The following is a 16,823-nucleotide window of genomic DNA, read 5'->3' as shown; positions in this document are numbered from 1 at the left end:
GGTATATAATGGCTCTGCGGCGGCGGGGCGCAGGGCTGGCGGGCGGGCAGCCGGCGGGAGGGTTTTGCTGCGCTGGCGCCGCCATGCGGGAGCGGAGGCCGGTACCGGCCGCCCCGGCCCGCTGCAAGCTGGTGCTGGTGGGCGATGTGCAGTGCGGCAAGACGGCCATGCTGCAGGTGCTGGCCAAGGACTGCTACCCCGAGGTGAGCCGGAGGCGGGACCGGCAGTGGGACCGAGCACCGGGGACCGGCAGGGGGACGGGGCGCTGACGCTCTCGGTGCCGTTGCAGACGTACGTGCCCACCGTGTTTGAGAACTACACGGCGTGTCTGGCCAGCGAGGAGCAGCGGGTGGAGCTGAGCCTCTGGGACACCTCCGGTACCGGGGGCGGCGGGGGAAGGTGTATGCACGGGGATGGGGGGGGGGGGGGGGGGGGGGGGAATGTTCCTCCGGTACCGGGGGGTGCAGCGGGGCGGGGACAGACCTGGCTCCGGTGGCGGGTATTTACTGGAGAAAGGAATGTGGAGGGGGGCTGGTGGCTGCCCTGGAGTTTGGGGGAGCCCTGCGGGGGGGGGGCTGCAGTAGAGGGAGCCCTGCAGTGGGGTGCATTGGGGTCCCTGCAGTGTGTGTGTGGGGTGGCTTGGTGGCCGCTGTGGGGACATGCTGGGGGGGCTGGGTCAGGGTAGGGGGGACGGATCCTTGGGGCTGGGGGAGGCACAGGGGGGCCTGGCTGCCTGGGAGTCCTCGGGGACTGGCCCTGTGGGGAGGGCACGAACACAGGCTCGGGGGGGACACAGGGCTGACCCCCTTCCTGGAGGGCCCCCCCCCCCCACCGGTGTGAGCCCCTCCCCCGGTGGTATATAGGGTGCTGGGGCCCCTGTGGGGCTGCCTGTAAGGGGGGTGGGTGGGTAATGGGGCATCCTGATATTGCCCCTCCCTGGGTCCCCCGAAGGACTGGGGGGTCGGGGGGGGCCAGGGCCAGTCCTGCCCTGGTGCTGCAGTGTCCCCCCCGTCGGAGGGGGGGGGGTCCCCGACATCCGCGGTCCCAGTGTTGCTATGGCGATGCGCTGGCGCAGCCTCTTTGCTATTCCGTGCACGGAGCGTCTGGGCTGCAAAACCCCCTCCGAGGCCCTTCGGGGTCGGGGGCGGCCATGGGGGGGGGGGGGAAGAGCACCCCGGCCACCCCCACACCCCAAGAGGTACCCCACTGCCCCCCCCCCCCCCCCCCCCAGGCACCACCTCCCCCTGCAGTGCCCTGTGTGGTGCTGGTGGCACTGGCTCCCCAGGGACCCTGGGAGGGGATGGGACAACCGCCCCCCTCCCCCCCCCCCCCCCTGCATCCTGGATGTCCCCCCCCTTCCCCTCCGACACCCCTGCCCGCTGGTGGGGCTCCCCGATGTGGGGGGGTTGCGGCTGCTGTTATATAAACACTGCGGGATCCATTTCTTGTTGCCTCGTTAAGGGTGATGGGGATGTTAATAGGTTGTGGGGAGCGGAGGTGGCGTTTCGGGGGGCTCTAGAGCTGCATACCCCACCCCAGGTTCTGCAAGCCCCTTCGTCCTGGGGTCCTGGGCCCCTTGGGTGGTGGTGGGGGGGTGCTGTGCAGTGACACCCCCTTTTTCTCCCAGGCTCTCCTTACTATGATAATGTGCGTCCCCTCTGCTACAGCGACTCGGACGCCGTCCTGCTTTGCTTTGACATCAGCCGCCCCGAGACCCTGGATAGTGCGTCCAAGAAGGTGAGGGGTGGGGGGGAGCCCTTCTATGGGGGGGGAGGGGAACAGCATTTTGGGGTCCCCTCACGCTGACGATAGCTGTACGCCCCGCAGTGGAAGACAGAGATCCTGGACTATTGCCCCAACACACGGGTGCTGCTCATAGGTTGCAAGACAGACCTACGGACGGACCTGAGCACCCTGATGGAGCTCTCCCACCAGAAGCAGGCGCCCATCTCCTATGAGCAGGTTGGGGGGGGGGGGGGGGGGGGATGAGGGGGGTCCCGTGGGGAGGGTGGGTTTGGGGTGCCGTGCCATCTTCACGTGGGGTTGGGTTGCAGGGCTGTGCGGCGGCCAGGCAGCTGGGAGCCGAGGGCTACCTGGAATGCTCGGCCTTCACCTCGGAGAAGAGCGTCCACAGCATCTTCCGGACTGTGTCCGGCATCTGCCTCAGCAAAGCCCCCTCGCAGCCCCCCAAGAGTCCCCCCCGCAGCCTCTCCAAGAGACTTCTGCACCTGCCCAGCCGCTCCGAGCTCATCTCCTCCGCCTTCAAGAAGGAAAAAGCAAAAAGCTGCTCTGTCATGTGAAGGGGGGACATGAATGCCCCCCCCCCCACTTTTGCTCAAAGTCCCCAGCCCCCCCCAAGTCCCCAGGATGGGGTGGGGGCCTGGACAGGGCACTGGAGTCCCATCCTGTCCCCTCCCCTGCCCCCAAGGAGGATGGGGTGCCTACTGCCCTCCCATTGCACCGCTTCCCCCACCAGTCCCATCCGGGGGGGGCGGGGGGGGGGGCAGCCCCCATGGCAGGGGGTCTGGGAGGGCCACAAGGAGGGTGCTCAACAGCTGCTCCTCAGCTGGGGGGGGCTCATCCATGGACTCATCCTGTTTTTTTTCCCCCCTCCGCCCCATCCCTCATCTGCTGCTTGGTGCTGGGGAGGGGAGGGGAGGGGGGGGGGCGGGCGTTTAATGGACTGTCTGGGGGGGGGCGGGTGGTGTCTCTGTTCCATGGTCAGTGTTATTAAAAAGCTTATTTATTATCGGAAATACAACACCCACCCACATGCAGCGGGTGCCTGGTCCTGTGTTTGGGGGGAGGGGGGAAAATCCTGTGTTTGGGGGGGGGTGGTGTCGGGGTTCACCCTGGGGTGGGGTGTCGCCAGTGGGGAAGGGTGACGCTGATGTGTGACTGTGCTGTCACCCGTGGGCGGTGATGCAGAGGGCAAAGTCTCGGGGGGGGGGGGGTGGGGGTGGTGTCTAGGGCACATCAAAAATCCCGCCCCGGGCCTCTCCTGCTGCCCCCAGTCCCTCTCTGGGGAAGAAGGGGGAGCAATGGGGGTGTGGGGCTCTCGCACGGCGCCGTGGGGGGAACACTGACACGGCGGGGAAGGGGAATCCCGTTGCGGGGGGGGGGGGTCGGGAGTGCGAGAGGAGCCGCGCGGCGGAGGGATCCGCGGAGCGCGGCGGTGCTGCGACAGCGGAGGGCGCGGGGGCTGTCGGGAGTTGTAGTCCCGGCGCCATCGAGGCCTCGCCTTCCCGGCGTGCCCCGCGGCGCCCGGCGGACATGGCGGCGGCAGCGGGGCGGCGCTGAGGCCTGGGCCTGCGGGCGGCGGCGGTAAGCGCGGGTTAGGGGGAGCTGGGGGGAGCCGGGCTCTCCCGCAGGAAGGCTCCGGGGTCCCCAGTGGGGCCGAGGGGCTGGAGGACCGCGCTGCCGCGTCATCGGGCTGCACCCCGGGCAGGGCCTGCATCCCCGGTCCTCCGGGTCCCCCAGTCCACCCCGCTCCTTCCCCAGGTCTCCGCAGCCCCCTCGGCGCCTTCCCCGGATCCCCCAGACCTCCCTTCACCCTCCCCCGGTCTCCACACACCTCCTCTCCGCCGCTCTCTCCCCCTGTGCTCCTCCTCGTTCTTCCCCAGTCGTCCTCGCTCCTTCCCGGGGTCTCCCTGCATCCCAGCCCTCCCCGGGTCCCCCTGCGTCCCCCAGCCCTCCCTGCTCCCTCCACAGACCCCCCTCCGGCGCCCTCCCCGGGCTCCTCAGCCCTCCCTACTCCCTCCTGTGGTCATCCCCCTGGTCACCCACTCTGTCTGACCCTTTCCCTTGCAGATGGCCGGAGAACTGGCAGACAAGAAGGACCGGGACGCATCCCCTGCCAAGGAGGAGAGGAAGCGCTCCCGCTCCCCAGACAGGGACCGGGATCGGGACCGGGAACGTGACCGGGACCGCAAGGCTTCCCCCTCCAAGGATAGGAAGCGGCATCGGTCCCGGGACAGGAGACGAGGCAGCCGGTCACGGTCCCGTTCTCGGTCCAAGTCACCAGAGAGGTGAGGGGTGTTACAGGGGCTCCCCAGCTTTTTAGGGAAGAGAGCTCTCACTCTTGTGTGTCTAGAATGGCCCCACGAAGAGGTGGGTGCAGGTGGTTGGGATGGGGCTGTGCCGTGACTGCCCCGCTCTACAGGGACCGCCGGCACAAAGAGCGTGACCGGGACCGGAACAAGAAGGACCGGGACCGGGAGAAGGATGGGCACCGGCGGGACAAGGACAGAAAGCGATCGAGGTGAGCCCCCTCTCTTTTTGGGATATCTGTGCTCTCCCATAAGGACACCAGGCTGTTACCTGTAGGAAGTGTCCTGTGTGATAGCAGGATTCCCCTGGTCTGTGGGGACAAGGTGATGCTGGGGCTGTGTCCTGATTCTCTTTGTTTTGTTGGGAAGCTTGTCCCCAAGCAGGGGGAAGGACTCAAAGTCCCGGAAAGAGCGGGACTTACGGAAAGCAGAGGAGGAGGAGGAGAATGCCCTGAAGAAGGAGAAGGTGAGGACAGGGCAGAGGGGGCTTGGCTGGGAATGGCTCCCTGGGGCAGATCACTCCGGTGAGGCAAAGTGTCCCCTTTGGGGGCTGCTAACGGTCCGGCCCCATGTTTGCAGGCCCAGCCGCTGTCCTTGGAGGAGCTGCTGGCTAAGAAAAAGGCTGAAGAGGAGGCGGAAGCCAAGGTAGGAGCAGAAGCTTTCTCTCTGCCTCGGGGCTCTCCCATACCATGCCAGCGATGGCTGTGACAAGATGGATGTTTGATGGGAGGGTCCTTTCCTGGGGCAGTCCTGGCAGTGAGAGGGTCGCAGCCAGGCATGGTGTGAGTCTTCCTCTCCTGTCCCAGCCCAAGTTCCTGTCCAAGGCGGAGCGGGAGGCTGAGGCCTTGCGGCGGCGGCAGCAGGAGGTGGAGGAGCGGCAGCGGCTGCTGGAGGAGGAGAGAAAGAAGAGGAAGCAGTTCCAGGAGATGGGGAGGAAGATGTTAGGTAAGGTGGCATCCCCACTGCAGTCTGCCTGGCGGCGAGAGACTGGGGCAGGACCCCCTGGAGCCCCCCAGCCCTGTGGGCAGCTTCTTGGCTCTGAGACCCTTCCCCTGCTCCCCAGAAGACCCCCAGGAGCGTGAGCGCAGGGAGCGCCGCGAACGCATGGAGCGGGAGACCAACGGCACGGAGGACGAGGAGGGCAGGCAGAAGATCCGGGAGGAGAAGGACAAAAGCAAAGAGCTCCACGCCATCAAGGTAGCGCTGGGGGCTGGGCTGGGGTGGTGGATGGCCAGGGGGCCCAGGTTCCCTCCCCACTGATCCTCTGCTGCCTGCAGGAGCGTTACCTGGGAGGAGTGAAGAAGCGGAGACGCACGCGTCACCTGAATGACCGCAAATTCGTCTTCGAGTGGGACGCGTCAGAAGATACATCCATCGATTACAACCCCCTGTGAGTGGTGGGGTGCCTGTGGGGCTAGGGGTGCCCCTGGGGGTGTGGGGCAGCTCTGTGGTGGGGTGCCTGTGGGGCTAGGGGTGCCCCTGGGGGTGTGGGGCAGCTCTGACCCTGCCCCTGACACTCCCGTCCCTCTCTAGGTATAAGGAGCGGCACCAAGTGCAGCTGCTGGGCCGGGGTTTCATCGCAGGGATCGACCTGAAGCAGCAGAAACGGGAACAGTCACGCTTCTACGGGGACCTGATGGAGAAGAGGCGAACACTGGAGGAGAAGGAGCAGGAGGAGTGAGTGTGCTTGGGGGGAGCTGGGAGGGTGCTGAGGGGTGTCCAGGGTCTTGGCTGGCTCTGTTTGGCCAGGGTGCTGAGCTGGGGGCCAGCTCTGGGCTGCAGCACATCCTTTGGATGGGTGGTGGGATGATTCCAGCCTCCCCAGAAGCACAGGGTGAACCTTGTCCCCTTCACAGAATCACAGAATGGTCAGGGTTGGAAGGGACCTCTGGAGATCATCTAGTCCAACCCCCTGCCAGAGCAGGGTCACCTACAGCAGTTGCACAGGATGGCGTCCAGGCAGGTTTGGAATGTCTCCAGAGTGGGAGACCACAACCTCCCTGGGCAGCCTGTGCCAGTGCTCTGCCACCCTCAAAGGAAAGAAGTTCCTCCTCATGTTTAAATGAAACTTCCTACGTTCAAGTTTGTGCAAGTTCCCTCTTGTCCTGTCGCTGGGCACCACTGAAAAAAGACTGTTCCCATCCCCCTGGCACCCTCCCTTTAAGTATTTATGAGCATTAATAAGGTCCCCCCTAGTCTTCCTTTCTCTAGACTAAAAAGCCCCAAGTCCTTTGGCCTTTTATCATAAGAGAGATGTTCCAATCCCCTCATCATCTTTGTAGCCCTTTGCTGGACCCTCTCCAGCAGTTCCCTGTCCTTCTTGACCCGAGGAGCCCAGAACTGAACACAATACTCCAGATGCAACCTCACCGGGGCAGAGCAGAGGGGAAAGATGACCTCCCTCTCCCTGCTGGCCAGCCACACTCTTTCTTGATGCACCCCAGGGTGCCATTGGCCTTCTTGGCCACCAGGGCACATTGCTGGCCCATGGGCATCCTGTTGTCCCCCAGGACTCCCAGGTCCCTTTCCACAGAGCTGCTCTCCAGCAGGTCAGCCCCCAACCTGTACTGATGAATGGGGTTATTCCTCCCCAGGTGCAGTAACCTACACTTGCCCTTGGTGAACTTCATGAGGTTCCTCTCCACCCAACTCTCCAGCCTGTCCAGGTCACGCTGTATGGCGGCACAGCCTTCCGGCATGTCAGCCACCCCTCTCGGTTCTGTGTCATCAGCAAACTTGTTGATGGTACACTCTATCCCTTCATCCAGGTCATTGATGAATATATTGAACAGGACTGGACCCAGTACTGACCCCTGAGGGACACCACTTGTTACTGACCTCCAACTAGACTCTGCACCACTAACCACAACCCTCTGAGCTCTATCTTCCTCACCTCTCACCCAGGGCTCGTCTGCGGAAGCTCCGGAAGAAGGAGGCCAAACAGCGCTGGGATGACCGCCACTGGTCCCAGAAGAAGCTGGATGAGATGACAGACAGGGACTGGCGCATTTTCCGTGAAGACTACAGCATCACCACCAAGGGGGGCAAGATTCCCAACCCCATCCGCTCCTGGAAGGATTCCTCCCTGCCCCCCCACATCCTGGAGGTCATCGACAAGTGCGGTTACAAGGTGGGCACGGGGAGCGGGGGCTGCTGCCAGCAGACCCCAATGGCCCTTAGGGGAGCTGGGTGGAGGGAAGAAAGGCTGGCTCTTGGGATCAGGTCTTTGAGGGGGGTGAAGAGGGGAAGTTCTGCTCCTAAATCTGCCGCTCCCCTCGCCAGGAGCCCACTCCCATCCAGCGGCAGGCCATCCCCATCGGCCTGCAGAACCGTGACATCATTGGCGTGGCTGAGACCGGCAGCGGCAAGACTGCGGCTTTCCTCATCCCGCTACTGGTGTGGATCACCACCCTGCCCAAGATCGATCGGTAGGTGGGACGGGGCAGGGCGGTGGGGTGATGCCGCAGAGAGGGGCAAGTGTGACACTGTGGGTGACGTGGCCGTGCTCTGCCACGCTGCAGGATTGAGGAGTCAGACCAGGGTCCCTACGCCATCATCCTGGCCCCCACCCGAGAGCTGGCTCAGCAGATTGAGGAGGAAACCATAAAGTTCGGGAAGCCTTTGGGCATCCGTACAGTGGCCGTGATCGGAGGCATCTCCCGCGAGGACCAAGGCTTCCGCCTTCGCATGGGCTGCGAGGTGAGTGTTAGCCCCTGGGGAGGGCGGCGGGGGGACCTAGGGAAAGCAGTTTAGCCCCAGGCTGTGGACACCAACCCTTCTCGTTTCCCCCCAGATCGTCATTGCCACACCAGGGCGTCTCATTGATGTGCTGGAGAACCGGTACCTGGTGTTGAGCCGCTGCACCTACGTGGTGCTGGATGAGGCGGATCGCATGATCGACATGGGCTTCGAGCCTGACGTGCAGAAGATCCTGGAGCACATGCCCGTCACCAACCAAAAACCTGACACTGACGAGGCTGAAGACCCCGAGAAGATGTTGGCCAACTTTGAGTCAGGGAAGCACAAGTACAGACAGGTGGGTGCAGGCAGGAGACCCATGATGCCGTTGTGAGTGCTCCCACAGGGCTGAGCATGGTCCACAGGGTGGAGAGGGGACAACCTGGGGCTTTGGAGAATGGGCCAAGGGAACTGCATTCCTGCCCCACAGGGGACATCGCTCACTGCCCTGTTCTCTTGCAGACCGTCATGTTCACAGCCACCATGCCACCAGCGGTGGAGCGCCTGGCCCGCAGCTACCTACGTCGTCCGGCTGTGGTTTACATTGGCTCTGCCGGCAAACCGCATGAGCGGGTGGAGCAGAAGGTCTTCCTCATGTCGGAGTCAGAGAAGAGGTGCAGAGGGGGGCCCTGGGGGTGGGGTGGAGGGTGGAGGACAGGTCTTGGAGGTGGTCTGGGGCATTTGAAGGTGAGGGAGCTTTGGGAGGGGGACTCTGGAGAACAGAGGAGCTCCTGCAGGGCGCTTCAGCATCTCCTTGCCCAACTGTCCTCCTCCCCAACAGGAAGAAGCTGTTAGCCATCCTGGAACAGGGCTTCGACCCACCCATCATCATCTTTGTCAACCAGAAGAAGGGCTGCGACGTGCTAGCAAAGTCCTTGGAGAAGATGGGGGTGAGTCTGGGCTGGGCCGGAGCACCTCCACTTTGGCTGTGGGGGGTGGGGGTCATCCTGAGCTCCTGCATCTCCATCCCTGTGTGGGGACCCCCCAAGACGGCTCTGGGCACTGCTGGCCCCCAGTTAACTCTCCCTCGTCCCACAGTACAACGCCTGCACCCTGCACGGTGGCAAAGGCCAGGAGCAGCGGGAGTTTGCCCTCTCCAACCTGAAGGCCGGGGCCAAGGACATCCTGGTGGCCACGGATGTGGCTGGACGTGGTATCGACATCCACGACGTCTCCATGGTCGTCAACTACGACATGGCCAAGAACATCGAGGGTGAGTCAGGGCCGGCCTGGGGGGCTGTGGGGTATGGCAGGGGCTGCCTGGCCCTGGCGCTGCCTGCAATGAGGCCCTGCCTGACCCCACCGCCCCCCTGCAGATTACATCCACCGCATCGGGCGGACAGGCCGAGCGGGGAAGAGCGGTGTAGCCATCACCTTCCTCACCAAGGAAGACTCCACCGTCTTCTACGACCTGAAGCAGGCCATCCTGGAGAGCCCGGTGTCCTCCTGCCCACCCGAGCTGGCCAACCACCCCGATGCCCAGCACAAGCCTGGCACCATCCTCACCAAGAAGCGGCGGGAGGAAACCATCTTCGCCTGAGTCCCTGGGGCTGGTGTCCCCCTCTCTGTCACCCCTTCAGGGACAACAGGACCAGCAGGGCTGGGGGCTTCTGGGACTTTTCTGGCCGCTCTTTTCCCGGACCCCCAGATCCCTGTGCAGCTGGGACTGCCACCAACAGCGACTGGGGCCACGACTGTCCTAAAATGTTCCCCCTGTTCTCCCAGTTGCCTTCCCCGCCTTCCCCACGGATCGGTGGAGCTGCCGGAGGCTGTTTTTTGTGGGCAGGTTTCTCCCTGTCTGCCTGCTGTCGGTGCTGGGGCAGGACTGGCGCTGGGCTGCGCGTGCTGGTTTTTAGGCAGGGCTGTCCCAGGAGCCGTGGTCACTTCATCCCTTTTCTAGCTGAAACTCCAGGCTGCAGGAATAAACCCGCAGCTGCGTTGCTGGACGTTGCCTCGTCCTCTTCCTTCCTGCGGTGCCGCCAGCCCCTGCGTGCCATCTCCCTGCATCCTCCAGCACTCCCAGAGGTGCTGGGAGCCGGCAGTGCCCCTAAGGAGAGAGCCTTTGGGTGCTCAGCACACACCAGCCCTTTCCCCCTGTGCGGTCTTTGAGCTTAATGTCCGCGTGCCGTGGTGTCCCCTGTCCCCCCGGCTGCCAGAGACACAGACACTGCCACCTCCGAGCACTCTTGTGTTTCTCAAACCGGTTACAGGGAAATCAGTGCTTTCTACAAAAGAAATTATAACAAATCTGTGGCCCCCACCCGTTGCCCTCAGGCCGGCTCCCTGCGAAGGGTCCCGGGGGGGGGGGGGGGGGGGCAGGCTTAACCCAGCACCGGGACCCTCTGTCGAGCAGTCCCTGGCAAAGGGCGGTGGGCACCGTATTTACAGGACTGTGCGGTGACGTGCGGTGACGGCTACGTGGGGAGCAGGGAGGGGGGGGACGGGGCAGCGAGTGCAGGCGTGGAGCAGCCCCCCCCTGCCCCATGCAGGGTCTGGCTGCCCCCCCCTCTGTCCCCTGTCCCTGGGGGAGGAAGCGTTTTGGCAGCGGTGACCGGGGCAGGGAGAAATCAGTGCAGAGCAAAGCGACTGGTGCGGCCCCCTCCTGCCGGGGGTCCCATGCAGGGGTGGGGGGTGGGGGAAGCGGGCACCTTCCCCTTCTTCCTTGGGTTTGCGCAGGATGGGGGGCACTGCTAAAACTGTCATTCTTGTCGTGTCCCCCCCATTACCTGGCCCACAGGTCTTTTGGGGGGGAGGCACCCTCTTTTTTTTTGGCAGGGAATGAGACAGCCTGCGATGCGGAGGCCAGGCAGGGAAACTGAGGCAGGGAGAAGGCGTGTGACTGCCCCCAGGTCCTCAGGAGCTGGGGGGGGGGGAGGGGGTCATGTCTTGGGGCATCATGGCCGCAAGCCACCCTCTCCCCCCACCCCCGGCCCTGTGCTTATGGCTGAAGACGTGCCCGGGGACCGGGCGCGAGGAAGCTGCCGGTGCGGTGGAGTTTCCCGAGAGAGGGAGATTGTCTGAGCATCCCCCAGCGCGGGGCTGGGGCGAAACGGGGAGCGCCCGGGGAGGGGGGGCTGGTTCCCAGCCGTGCCCCCCTCCCCTCCCCACCCCTAATAGCTGTCCTTGGCCCAGGGCCGGCTGCGCTGCCAGTTCCTGTCGTGGTTACGCTCGGTTTGGCGGTCCGGCGTGCCAGGGCCCTGCAGCCCGCTGTTGTGGTGCCGGTGGGGCTGGTAGAGGTCGGGGTAGGGGTCCGTGTACTCCTCTTCCTCCAGGTGCCGGGAGCTGCGCTGGGACGCGGCCCCCCAGGGCTGGGGTGAGGTCTCCCCCGCCTCGTCCGATGGCATCAGGCTGTCGTGCTCCAGCGGCGAGTGCTCCCCCCGCTCCCCCAGCAGCTGCTGGCTCTGTGGGTAGGGACGGGGCTGCGGGAATGGCACGGGGGGCTATCACCCCCCCCCACCCCGGTCTGCGCATTGCTGCTGCCCATGGGGAGGGAGGGTGGGCTCCGGGGAGGCGGGGGGTACCTGCAGGCCCGGGAGGCCGGTGGGTGAGGGCACAGCGTGGGGAGCGTGAGGCGGGTGGTGCGTGGCACGCCAGTACACCTCCAGGTACTCGGCCAGGTGCTCGCAGGCATCCTCCAGCTGGTTCTCATCCAGAATGACATCAAAGAGCTCCTGGGGGACAGACAAGAGGGGTCAGGGGTGGCTCGGGGACCACCCCCACCCAACACCCCCAGGGCAGAGGGAGTTGCCAGCTCACCGGGGGGCACTGCACCAGCTTGTCAGCTGCCATCATCTGCACGTTGAGGTGCTTCACCTGGGACTTGCCACGGGACTTGATGAGCCGCTGCAGGACCTGGGGAGGGGAGGGGAGAGGAGAGTGATGGAACTGCAGGGGGCAGCCGCCCCCCTCTCCAAAACCGTGGTCACCCCTCACCTTGGGCGAGGACACCTTGACGTAGACGATGATGGGCGCCAGAGAGGTCTTGGCCAGCTGGGCTGGGTGGTTGATGGTGTCGGCGTCCAGCACCACCAGCTGCAGGGACTTGGCCAGCTCAAAGATGCGCTCGATCTCACTCTGCACCTCAGCTGGGTGGACATGGGGGGGACGTGTTAGGCCAGGCTGGCCCTTTGGGGGGTGAGTGTGTCCCTGCACCCCAGAGTGCTCCCAGCCCCTCACCAATGCTGGAGCGGGTGGTGGAGCGCTCCAGGATGGCCTGCTTGCCCAGGTTGTTGAGGATGGAGCGCTTGGCCAGGGAGAGGTCAGCTGTGATGTGGGTGATGGAGATCCTGGGGGGCAGAGGGACAGCGGTGGGGACCTGGGTACCCCCCCCCCGGGCCATGATGGGGGGTCCTGGGTGGGGGGGAGGTCTCACCTGCCATCGAATCTGTGCTTGAGAAAGTCGAAGAGGGCTTTCTGCATCATGTCGGTGACCTGCCGGCGGGGCCACCAGCCCGGTGAGCCCGTGGTGAGCCGGCGGCAGATGGCACCGGCAGGGAGGTGGCAGCCGCCCGGCACCCTGCCAGCAGCCCTCGGCCCCACCATCTGCCCGCCACCAGCACGGGATGGGCAGGGAGGGGACGAGGGGTGCAGGCCACCACCCTGGGGGTGCAGTGAATCCCCCCCCCCCACCATGCAGTCCCCTTGTACCTCATATCCTTTCAGCGAAGGCCCCACCAGCACCACGGGCCGCATGGAGGGGACCACGTCGTAGGGCGGGATGTGCTGTGTCTGCGCGGGGGGGGACATGGGGAGGCGTCAGTGCCCTGCGCTCCCACCCACAGGGAGAAAGGGGTCAACAGGCCTATTCCAGAGAACCCCAGTATCCTGGAGCCCCCAGCCCCATAACCAGGGGCAGAGGGGGGGGTGTCTCTGCCCCGAGCTGTGCTCAGCCCTGCCTGCAGCCCCCTCCCCATCTCCCCCTGCCCGGGGCGCAGCCCTGCCCCAGGGACTCACCTGCTTCTGCTTCTGCTTGGCTTGGGGAGAAGAGACAAGAGACAGAGGTTGGTGTCAGGGAAAGGGGGACCGCCCCCAGGACCCCCCCCAGACCCCTCTGGGTCAGAACCTGCCCTTACCTAAGGAGGGGGGAGGCGATCGCCGGTTCCCGCTGTCGCCGAGGCCAGAGGCATTGCCAGCTCTCCTGGGGGAGGAGGGGGGTGAGTAAGCATTGTGGGGCTCGGGGGGGTCCTGGGGGGCTGGCGGGGGATGATTCCTACCTGGCTTTCTGCTCCTGCTTGAGCCTCATGGCTTCCAGGCGCTGGGGGCTGGGGATGAAGGCGATGTCCCCCCCCTCCTTCACTAGGCGACCGATCCACCAGTCATTGCTGTATTTCTGGGCAAGGGCAGGGCAGAGTTTAGGCCGGAGGGGGAGGGGGGTCCCTTAGCCTTGACACACACACACCCCCACCCCCCGCCCAGCACCCCAACTCACCTCCTTGATGTGCAGGAAATCTTTGGCTTCAAAGTTGATGGCGGCTCCCTGCACTGGGCACTCCTCGTCCAGCGCCCCGCAGTAGCTGACATTGGTGCGCACGGCGAAGGCGACCGGCTTGTGCTGGGGATGGTGGCGTGGGGAGGGGGTGTCAGCGGCCCCGACCCCCCTCTCTTCCCCCAGTTCCCCCCAAGGGCCATGCTCTGTGTGTCCCCCCCCCCCCCATCCCGGTACCTTGGCCCTCTCGAGCTGCTGCTGGGCCTGGCTCTCCACCTCGCGCCGGGCGCCCTCGCGGTCCTCGTCCAGGGACACGTCGGAGTCCAGGGACGGGCGGCTGGTGTAGGAGTCCGCCGAGCCCTGGGGGGACAGGGCTGAGTGCCAGGGGGCTGCGGGGACCCCGCAAAGAGGGGTCTTGCCCTCAGGCGGTGCTAGCCTGGGGCAGGGACCCCACTGACCCCCAGCCCCTTCCAGCTCTTGGGGGTCAACGATGGCATCGCCCAGTGCGGCTGCCCCGGGGTTCAGCTCCCGCATCCTGCGGGGAGCTGGGGGGGGAGACCCCCAGGGAGGGTTAAGCTGGGGCAGGGGGTCCCCGTCCCCCCCCCGGATGTGGGCCTGCCACAGCCGCCCCCACCCTAGGGTGCCTGGCGGGTGCTCAGCGCAGCCCCCCCGGCTGCCCCCACCCCGCTGGTAATTACCCATCGCCTGCTGCGCCCGGAACAGGCGCAGAAGCTGCAGTGAAATATTTATAGGTCCCTGGATATGGCTGAGTCCCCCCCCAGTCCCCCCTCCCCCCGAGGCCCCCGGGCCCTGCCGATTTGAGCTCAGCGTAGCTGCCCAGGCACCGGCCCCCCCCGTACACGGGGCGCCCCCACCCTGCACATGCCGCCTCGCTCACATAGGGGGGGGCGCCTGCCTCCCCCCCCCCCAACGCAAGCAATATGGTTTCCCAGCACGGCCCCCCCAACATGGCCTCCCCAACACGAACCCCCCCGAATCCTCACCGCCCCCCTCGAGCATCTTCCTCCCCACCCCAGCACGGCCCCTCAGTACAGAGTCTCCAGCATGTGTGTGTCCCCCCCCCAGCACGCCCCCCCCCCTGCAGCCCCCGGCCCGCAGCATCGGCTTCCGTGGGGTCTCCGGCCATGGGGGTCGCCCCCGGTCCCGGGTCCCGGTGGCACCTGCCGGGGGGGCGACGAGACCAGCGGCGGTGGCGAGGAACAAAGGGCCGGGGGGGCGGCAGAACCCCCCCGCACCAAGCACGAACCCCTACACCGGGCACCACCAAGCCCCCTCCACCGCCCGGCACAGCCCCCGGGGCGCAATCACTGCCCCCCGGGCGCGCAGCTTCCCCCCCCCCCCATCCCCGACCGCCGTCCCCCGGGAACAGCCCCCCCCGGTCCCCCCGGTACCGGAGCCGGTACCTCGTTGAGCAGGAAGGTAGCGCTGGAGTCAGAAAACGACATAGACGGCGCGAGCCGAGCCGAGCCGCCCGCGCCCCCCCCGCCCGGCTCCGGCTCCGGCTCCGGTACCGGCACCGGCTCCGGTTCCGGCTGCGGCTCGGGCTCCGGCTGGCCCTGCCCGCTCCGCCGCGCCGCCGCCGCCGCCCCTTCCCGCCCCTCCCCGCCCCCGCCTCCCGCCGCCCCCCAGGGGCGCACGGAGCCGCCCCCGCCGGCTCAGCCAAGGAGGGGGGGGGGGGCGTTGAGGGTCGCGGTTCCCCCTTCCCGGGGCTGGTGGGGGGCTCCGGTGCCTCTCCGGTGGGACCCCTGGGGGGCTGCGCTGGGAGCCGGGGGTCCCGGGCGGCCCCGGTGCGATGGACCGGGCCCGGGCCCCGGGGCAGCTCCCAGGGGAAGGGGGTATAGTTTGCAAAGGGGAGGGCATCTCCCGGCGGGAGGGATGGGGGGGTCCCGGAGCGGTGGCGGAGGGGCCGTGTATCCCCCCGCAGCCCGCGGCAGGGGGTCCCGGGGGGGCGGCGAGGGGTCCCCATGGGTACCTCCATGCTCCGGTGCGGCGGCCCCCGTCCTGCCCCGAGCCGGTAGCAGCCCCGTCTGCAGGGCGAGCCCTGCGGCGGGGCCGGAGCCGCTCCCGCCCCCCCGCCGCGCCCCCCCCGCCCCCGAGGAGGGGGGCAGCGGCGGGCCCCGGGGGACCGGCCCGGCCCGCCCCGTTACCGCGAAGCGGGACAGGAACCGGCGGGACCGGTCCGCGACGGCTCGGCCCGGCCCGGCCCGGCCCGGGGGCCGCGGGGCAGCGCTCGGAGGGGCGGGGGGCTCCGGGCAGCGGCGGGACTGGCACCGAGCACCGGGCACCGGCCCCGGTACCGGGCAACGCGGCGGGGCCGGGCCGGGCCCTCTCCGAGGTGCTGAAGGGGCCGCGCCGGGTGTGGGGCCGGGGCGGGGGGTCCCCGGGGGAACCGAGGGGTGCCGGGGGGGCAGGTGCTACTCTAGGAAGGAAACGGGATACTCAGGCCGCTCTGCCTCCCCCGGGGCTCCCCTACCGGAACCCCCCGCCCTCGCCGGGGCCGCCCCGGTACCCGCTCCCCCGCCGGCGGCCGTGGCGGGGGGCGCCACTCGGGCCGGGTGAACCGGGGCAGGCAGGTGGGGGGCGGAGGGGGGGGGCCGTGCCACCCCCGGCAACGCGGAGCGGCGGCCCGGTGCCGTCTGATGGACCGGGCGGGGCAGTATACCGCCCCCCCCTCCCCCTCCGTTCCCCCTCCGGTGCCTCAGTTTCCCCGCGGCTGCCCGCCGCCCTTCCGCCACCCCCCCCCCCCCCCCCCCCCCCCCGCGCCGCAGTGCCGGTACCCGGCGGCCGGCCCGGCCCTGACGCAGCGCTCGCTATTTTTAGCCGCGGGGAGCGGCTGTTGCGATGCCACCGGCGCCCGGTGCCTGCGCCCAGCCCCGACCCCGGGGGAGCGGTGGGGCGGGGGCAGCCACCCGGTTCCCCCGCGGTGAGGAGGCTGGGGCGGGGGAGCTCGGCCGCTCCTCCCCGGTCCGTGTCTTAATGCGGAGCCGCAGCGCCACTGCTCCCGGGAGCGAGCCGCGGCGGAGGCGCCGGGGCTGCCCCGCCCCGGTGCCGGTCCCGGTGCCGGCCCGCTCACCTGCCTGCGGAGGATGCTGGAGGTGGTGTCGGACGAGGTGCTGCCGTCCGAGCGCTTGAAGCGGCTCTTGCGCTTCGGGAGCCTCCGGGGGCTCTGCGGGGGGAGCGGCGGGGGCGGCCGGTGAGCACCGGGCGGCACCGGGCGGCGCGGCCCCGCCGCTGCGCTGCCACCGGCGGCCCCCGCGCTGCGGGCAGAACCGAACAGGGCCGCACCGGGCCCGCGGCGGCCGGGAGGGCTCCGGCCCGCTCACCTGGAAGGAGCCGGGAGCAGAGGGCTGCGCGGGGGCGGACATGCCCGGCGGCACCCACCGGAGCCCCCGGGATCCCGGCGGGACCGCCCCGCACCGGACCGCGGCGCTCCGCCGGGAAGGGCCGCGCCGCCGCCGCCGCCACTGCCGAGCTCCGCATCACACGGGGCCGCCGGGGCGTCCCGGCCGTCCCCGCCCCCGCCTGCCCGCCCCCGCGCCCATCCCCGTGGCGTCCGGCCCGCGCCCCCGCAGCTGGGCAGCCACCGGGGG

The 16,823-nt window shown here is 67.8% G+C and overlaps 3 protein-coding genes across 5 annotated transcripts; 2 read left to right on the top strand and 1 right to left on the bottom strand.

Moving 5' to 3' along the window:
* Window positions 1-61: 61 nt before the first annotated feature.
* RND1 (Rho family GTPase 1) lies at window positions 62-2,629 on the top strand. The gene is made up of 5 exons (XM_082496453.1): window positions 62-203; window positions 290-377; window positions 1,628-1,737; window positions 1,828-1,962; window positions 2,055-2,629. Exons 1-5 carry the CDS (start codon window positions 84-86, stop codon window positions 2,298-2,300), a joined length of 699 nt encoding a protein of 232 aa, XP_082352579.1. The 5' UTR covers window positions 62-83; the 3' UTR covers window positions 2,301-2,629.
* Window positions 2,630-3,268: 639 nt separating this feature from the next.
* Window positions 3,269-9,734, top strand: DDX23 (DEAD-box helicase 23). 2 transcript variants are annotated; one of them, XM_082496396.1, is made up of 17 exons: window positions 3,269-3,324; window positions 3,811-4,028; window positions 4,163-4,261; window positions 4,419-4,515; window positions 4,629-4,694; window positions 4,856-4,994; window positions 5,116-5,246; window positions 5,327-5,439; window positions 5,583-5,726; window positions 6,954-7,179; window positions 7,332-7,477; window positions 7,571-7,748; window positions 7,843-8,085; window positions 8,250-8,401; window positions 8,569-8,677; window positions 8,826-9,000; window positions 9,104-9,734. In XM_082496396.1, exons 2-17 carry the CDS (start codon window positions 3,811-3,813, stop codon window positions 9,325-9,327), a joined length of 2,460 nt encoding a protein of 819 aa, XP_082352522.1. In that variant the 5' UTR covers window positions 3,269-3,324; the 3' UTR covers window positions 9,328-9,734. The 2 variants fall into 2 exon arrangements, with proteins under 2 accessions (XP_082352522.1, XP_082352521.1); XM_082496395.1 differs by having other exon boundaries at window positions 5,113-5,246.
* A 1,163-nt stretch (window positions 9,735-10,897) lies between these two features.
* CACNB3 (calcium voltage-gated channel auxiliary subunit beta 3) lies at window positions 10,898-16,598 on the bottom strand (the record flags this gene model as incomplete). 2 transcript variants are annotated; one of them, XM_082496360.1, is made up of 14 exons in its annotated part: window positions 10,898-11,188; window positions 11,309-11,458; window positions 11,544-11,639; window positions 11,721-11,872; window positions 11,964-12,073; window positions 12,160-12,218; window positions 12,435-12,515; window positions 12,741-12,760; window positions 12,860-12,924; window positions 13,001-13,116; window positions 13,216-13,338; window positions 13,450-13,572; window positions 16,307-16,399; window positions 16,557-16,598. In XM_082496360.1, 14 exons carry the CDS (start codon window positions 16,596-16,598, stop codon window positions 10,898-10,900), a joined length of 1,521 nt encoding a protein of 506 aa, XP_082352486.1. The 2 variants fall into 2 exon arrangements, with proteins under 2 accessions (XP_082352486.1, XP_082352487.1); XM_082496361.1 differs by lacking the exons at window positions 16,307-16,399; window positions 16,557-16,598 and adding an exon at window positions 14,637-14,678.
* Window positions 16,599-16,823: the final 225 nt, after the last annotated feature.

Source organism: Vanellus vanellus (genome assembly GCF_965231255.1).
Source record: "Vanellus vanellus genome assembly, chromosome: 28".
Classification (NCBI taxonomy): domain Eukaryota; kingdom Metazoa; phylum Chordata; class Aves; order Charadriiformes; family Charadriidae; genus Vanellus; species Vanellus vanellus.
The sequence above is the reverse complement of the archived record's forward strand: the minus strand, read 5'-3'. Positions and strand labels throughout refer to the sequence as shown.

Excerpts from the sequence above, each read along its gene's own strand:
- RND1 (XM_082496453.1), top strand. The coding sequence starts at position 84 with ATGCGGGAGCGGAGGCCGGTACCGGCCGCCCCGGCCCGCTGCAAGCTG. Across the intron at positions 204-289 it reads CCAAGGACTGCTACCCCGAG|ACGTACGTGCCCACCGTGTT; the intron begins GTGAGCCGGAGG and ends GTGCCGTTGCAG. Across the intron at positions 1,963-2,054 it reads CGCCCATCTCCTATGAGCAG|GGCTGTGCGGCGGCCAGGCA; the intron begins GTTGGGGGGGGG and ends GTTGGGTTGCAG.
- DDX23 (XM_082496395.1), top strand. The coding sequence starts at position 3,811 with ATGGCCGGAGAACTGGCAGACAAGAAGGACCGGGACGCATCCCCTGCC. Across the intron at positions 4,029-4,162 it reads CGGTCCAAGTCACCAGAGAG|GGACCGCCGGCACAAAGAGC; the intron begins GTGAGGGGTGTT and ends CCCGCTCTACAG. Across the intron at positions 8,086-8,249 it reads GGAAGCACAAGTACAGACAG|ACCGTCATGTTCACAGCCAC; the intron begins GTGGGTGCAGGC and ends GTTCTCTTGCAG.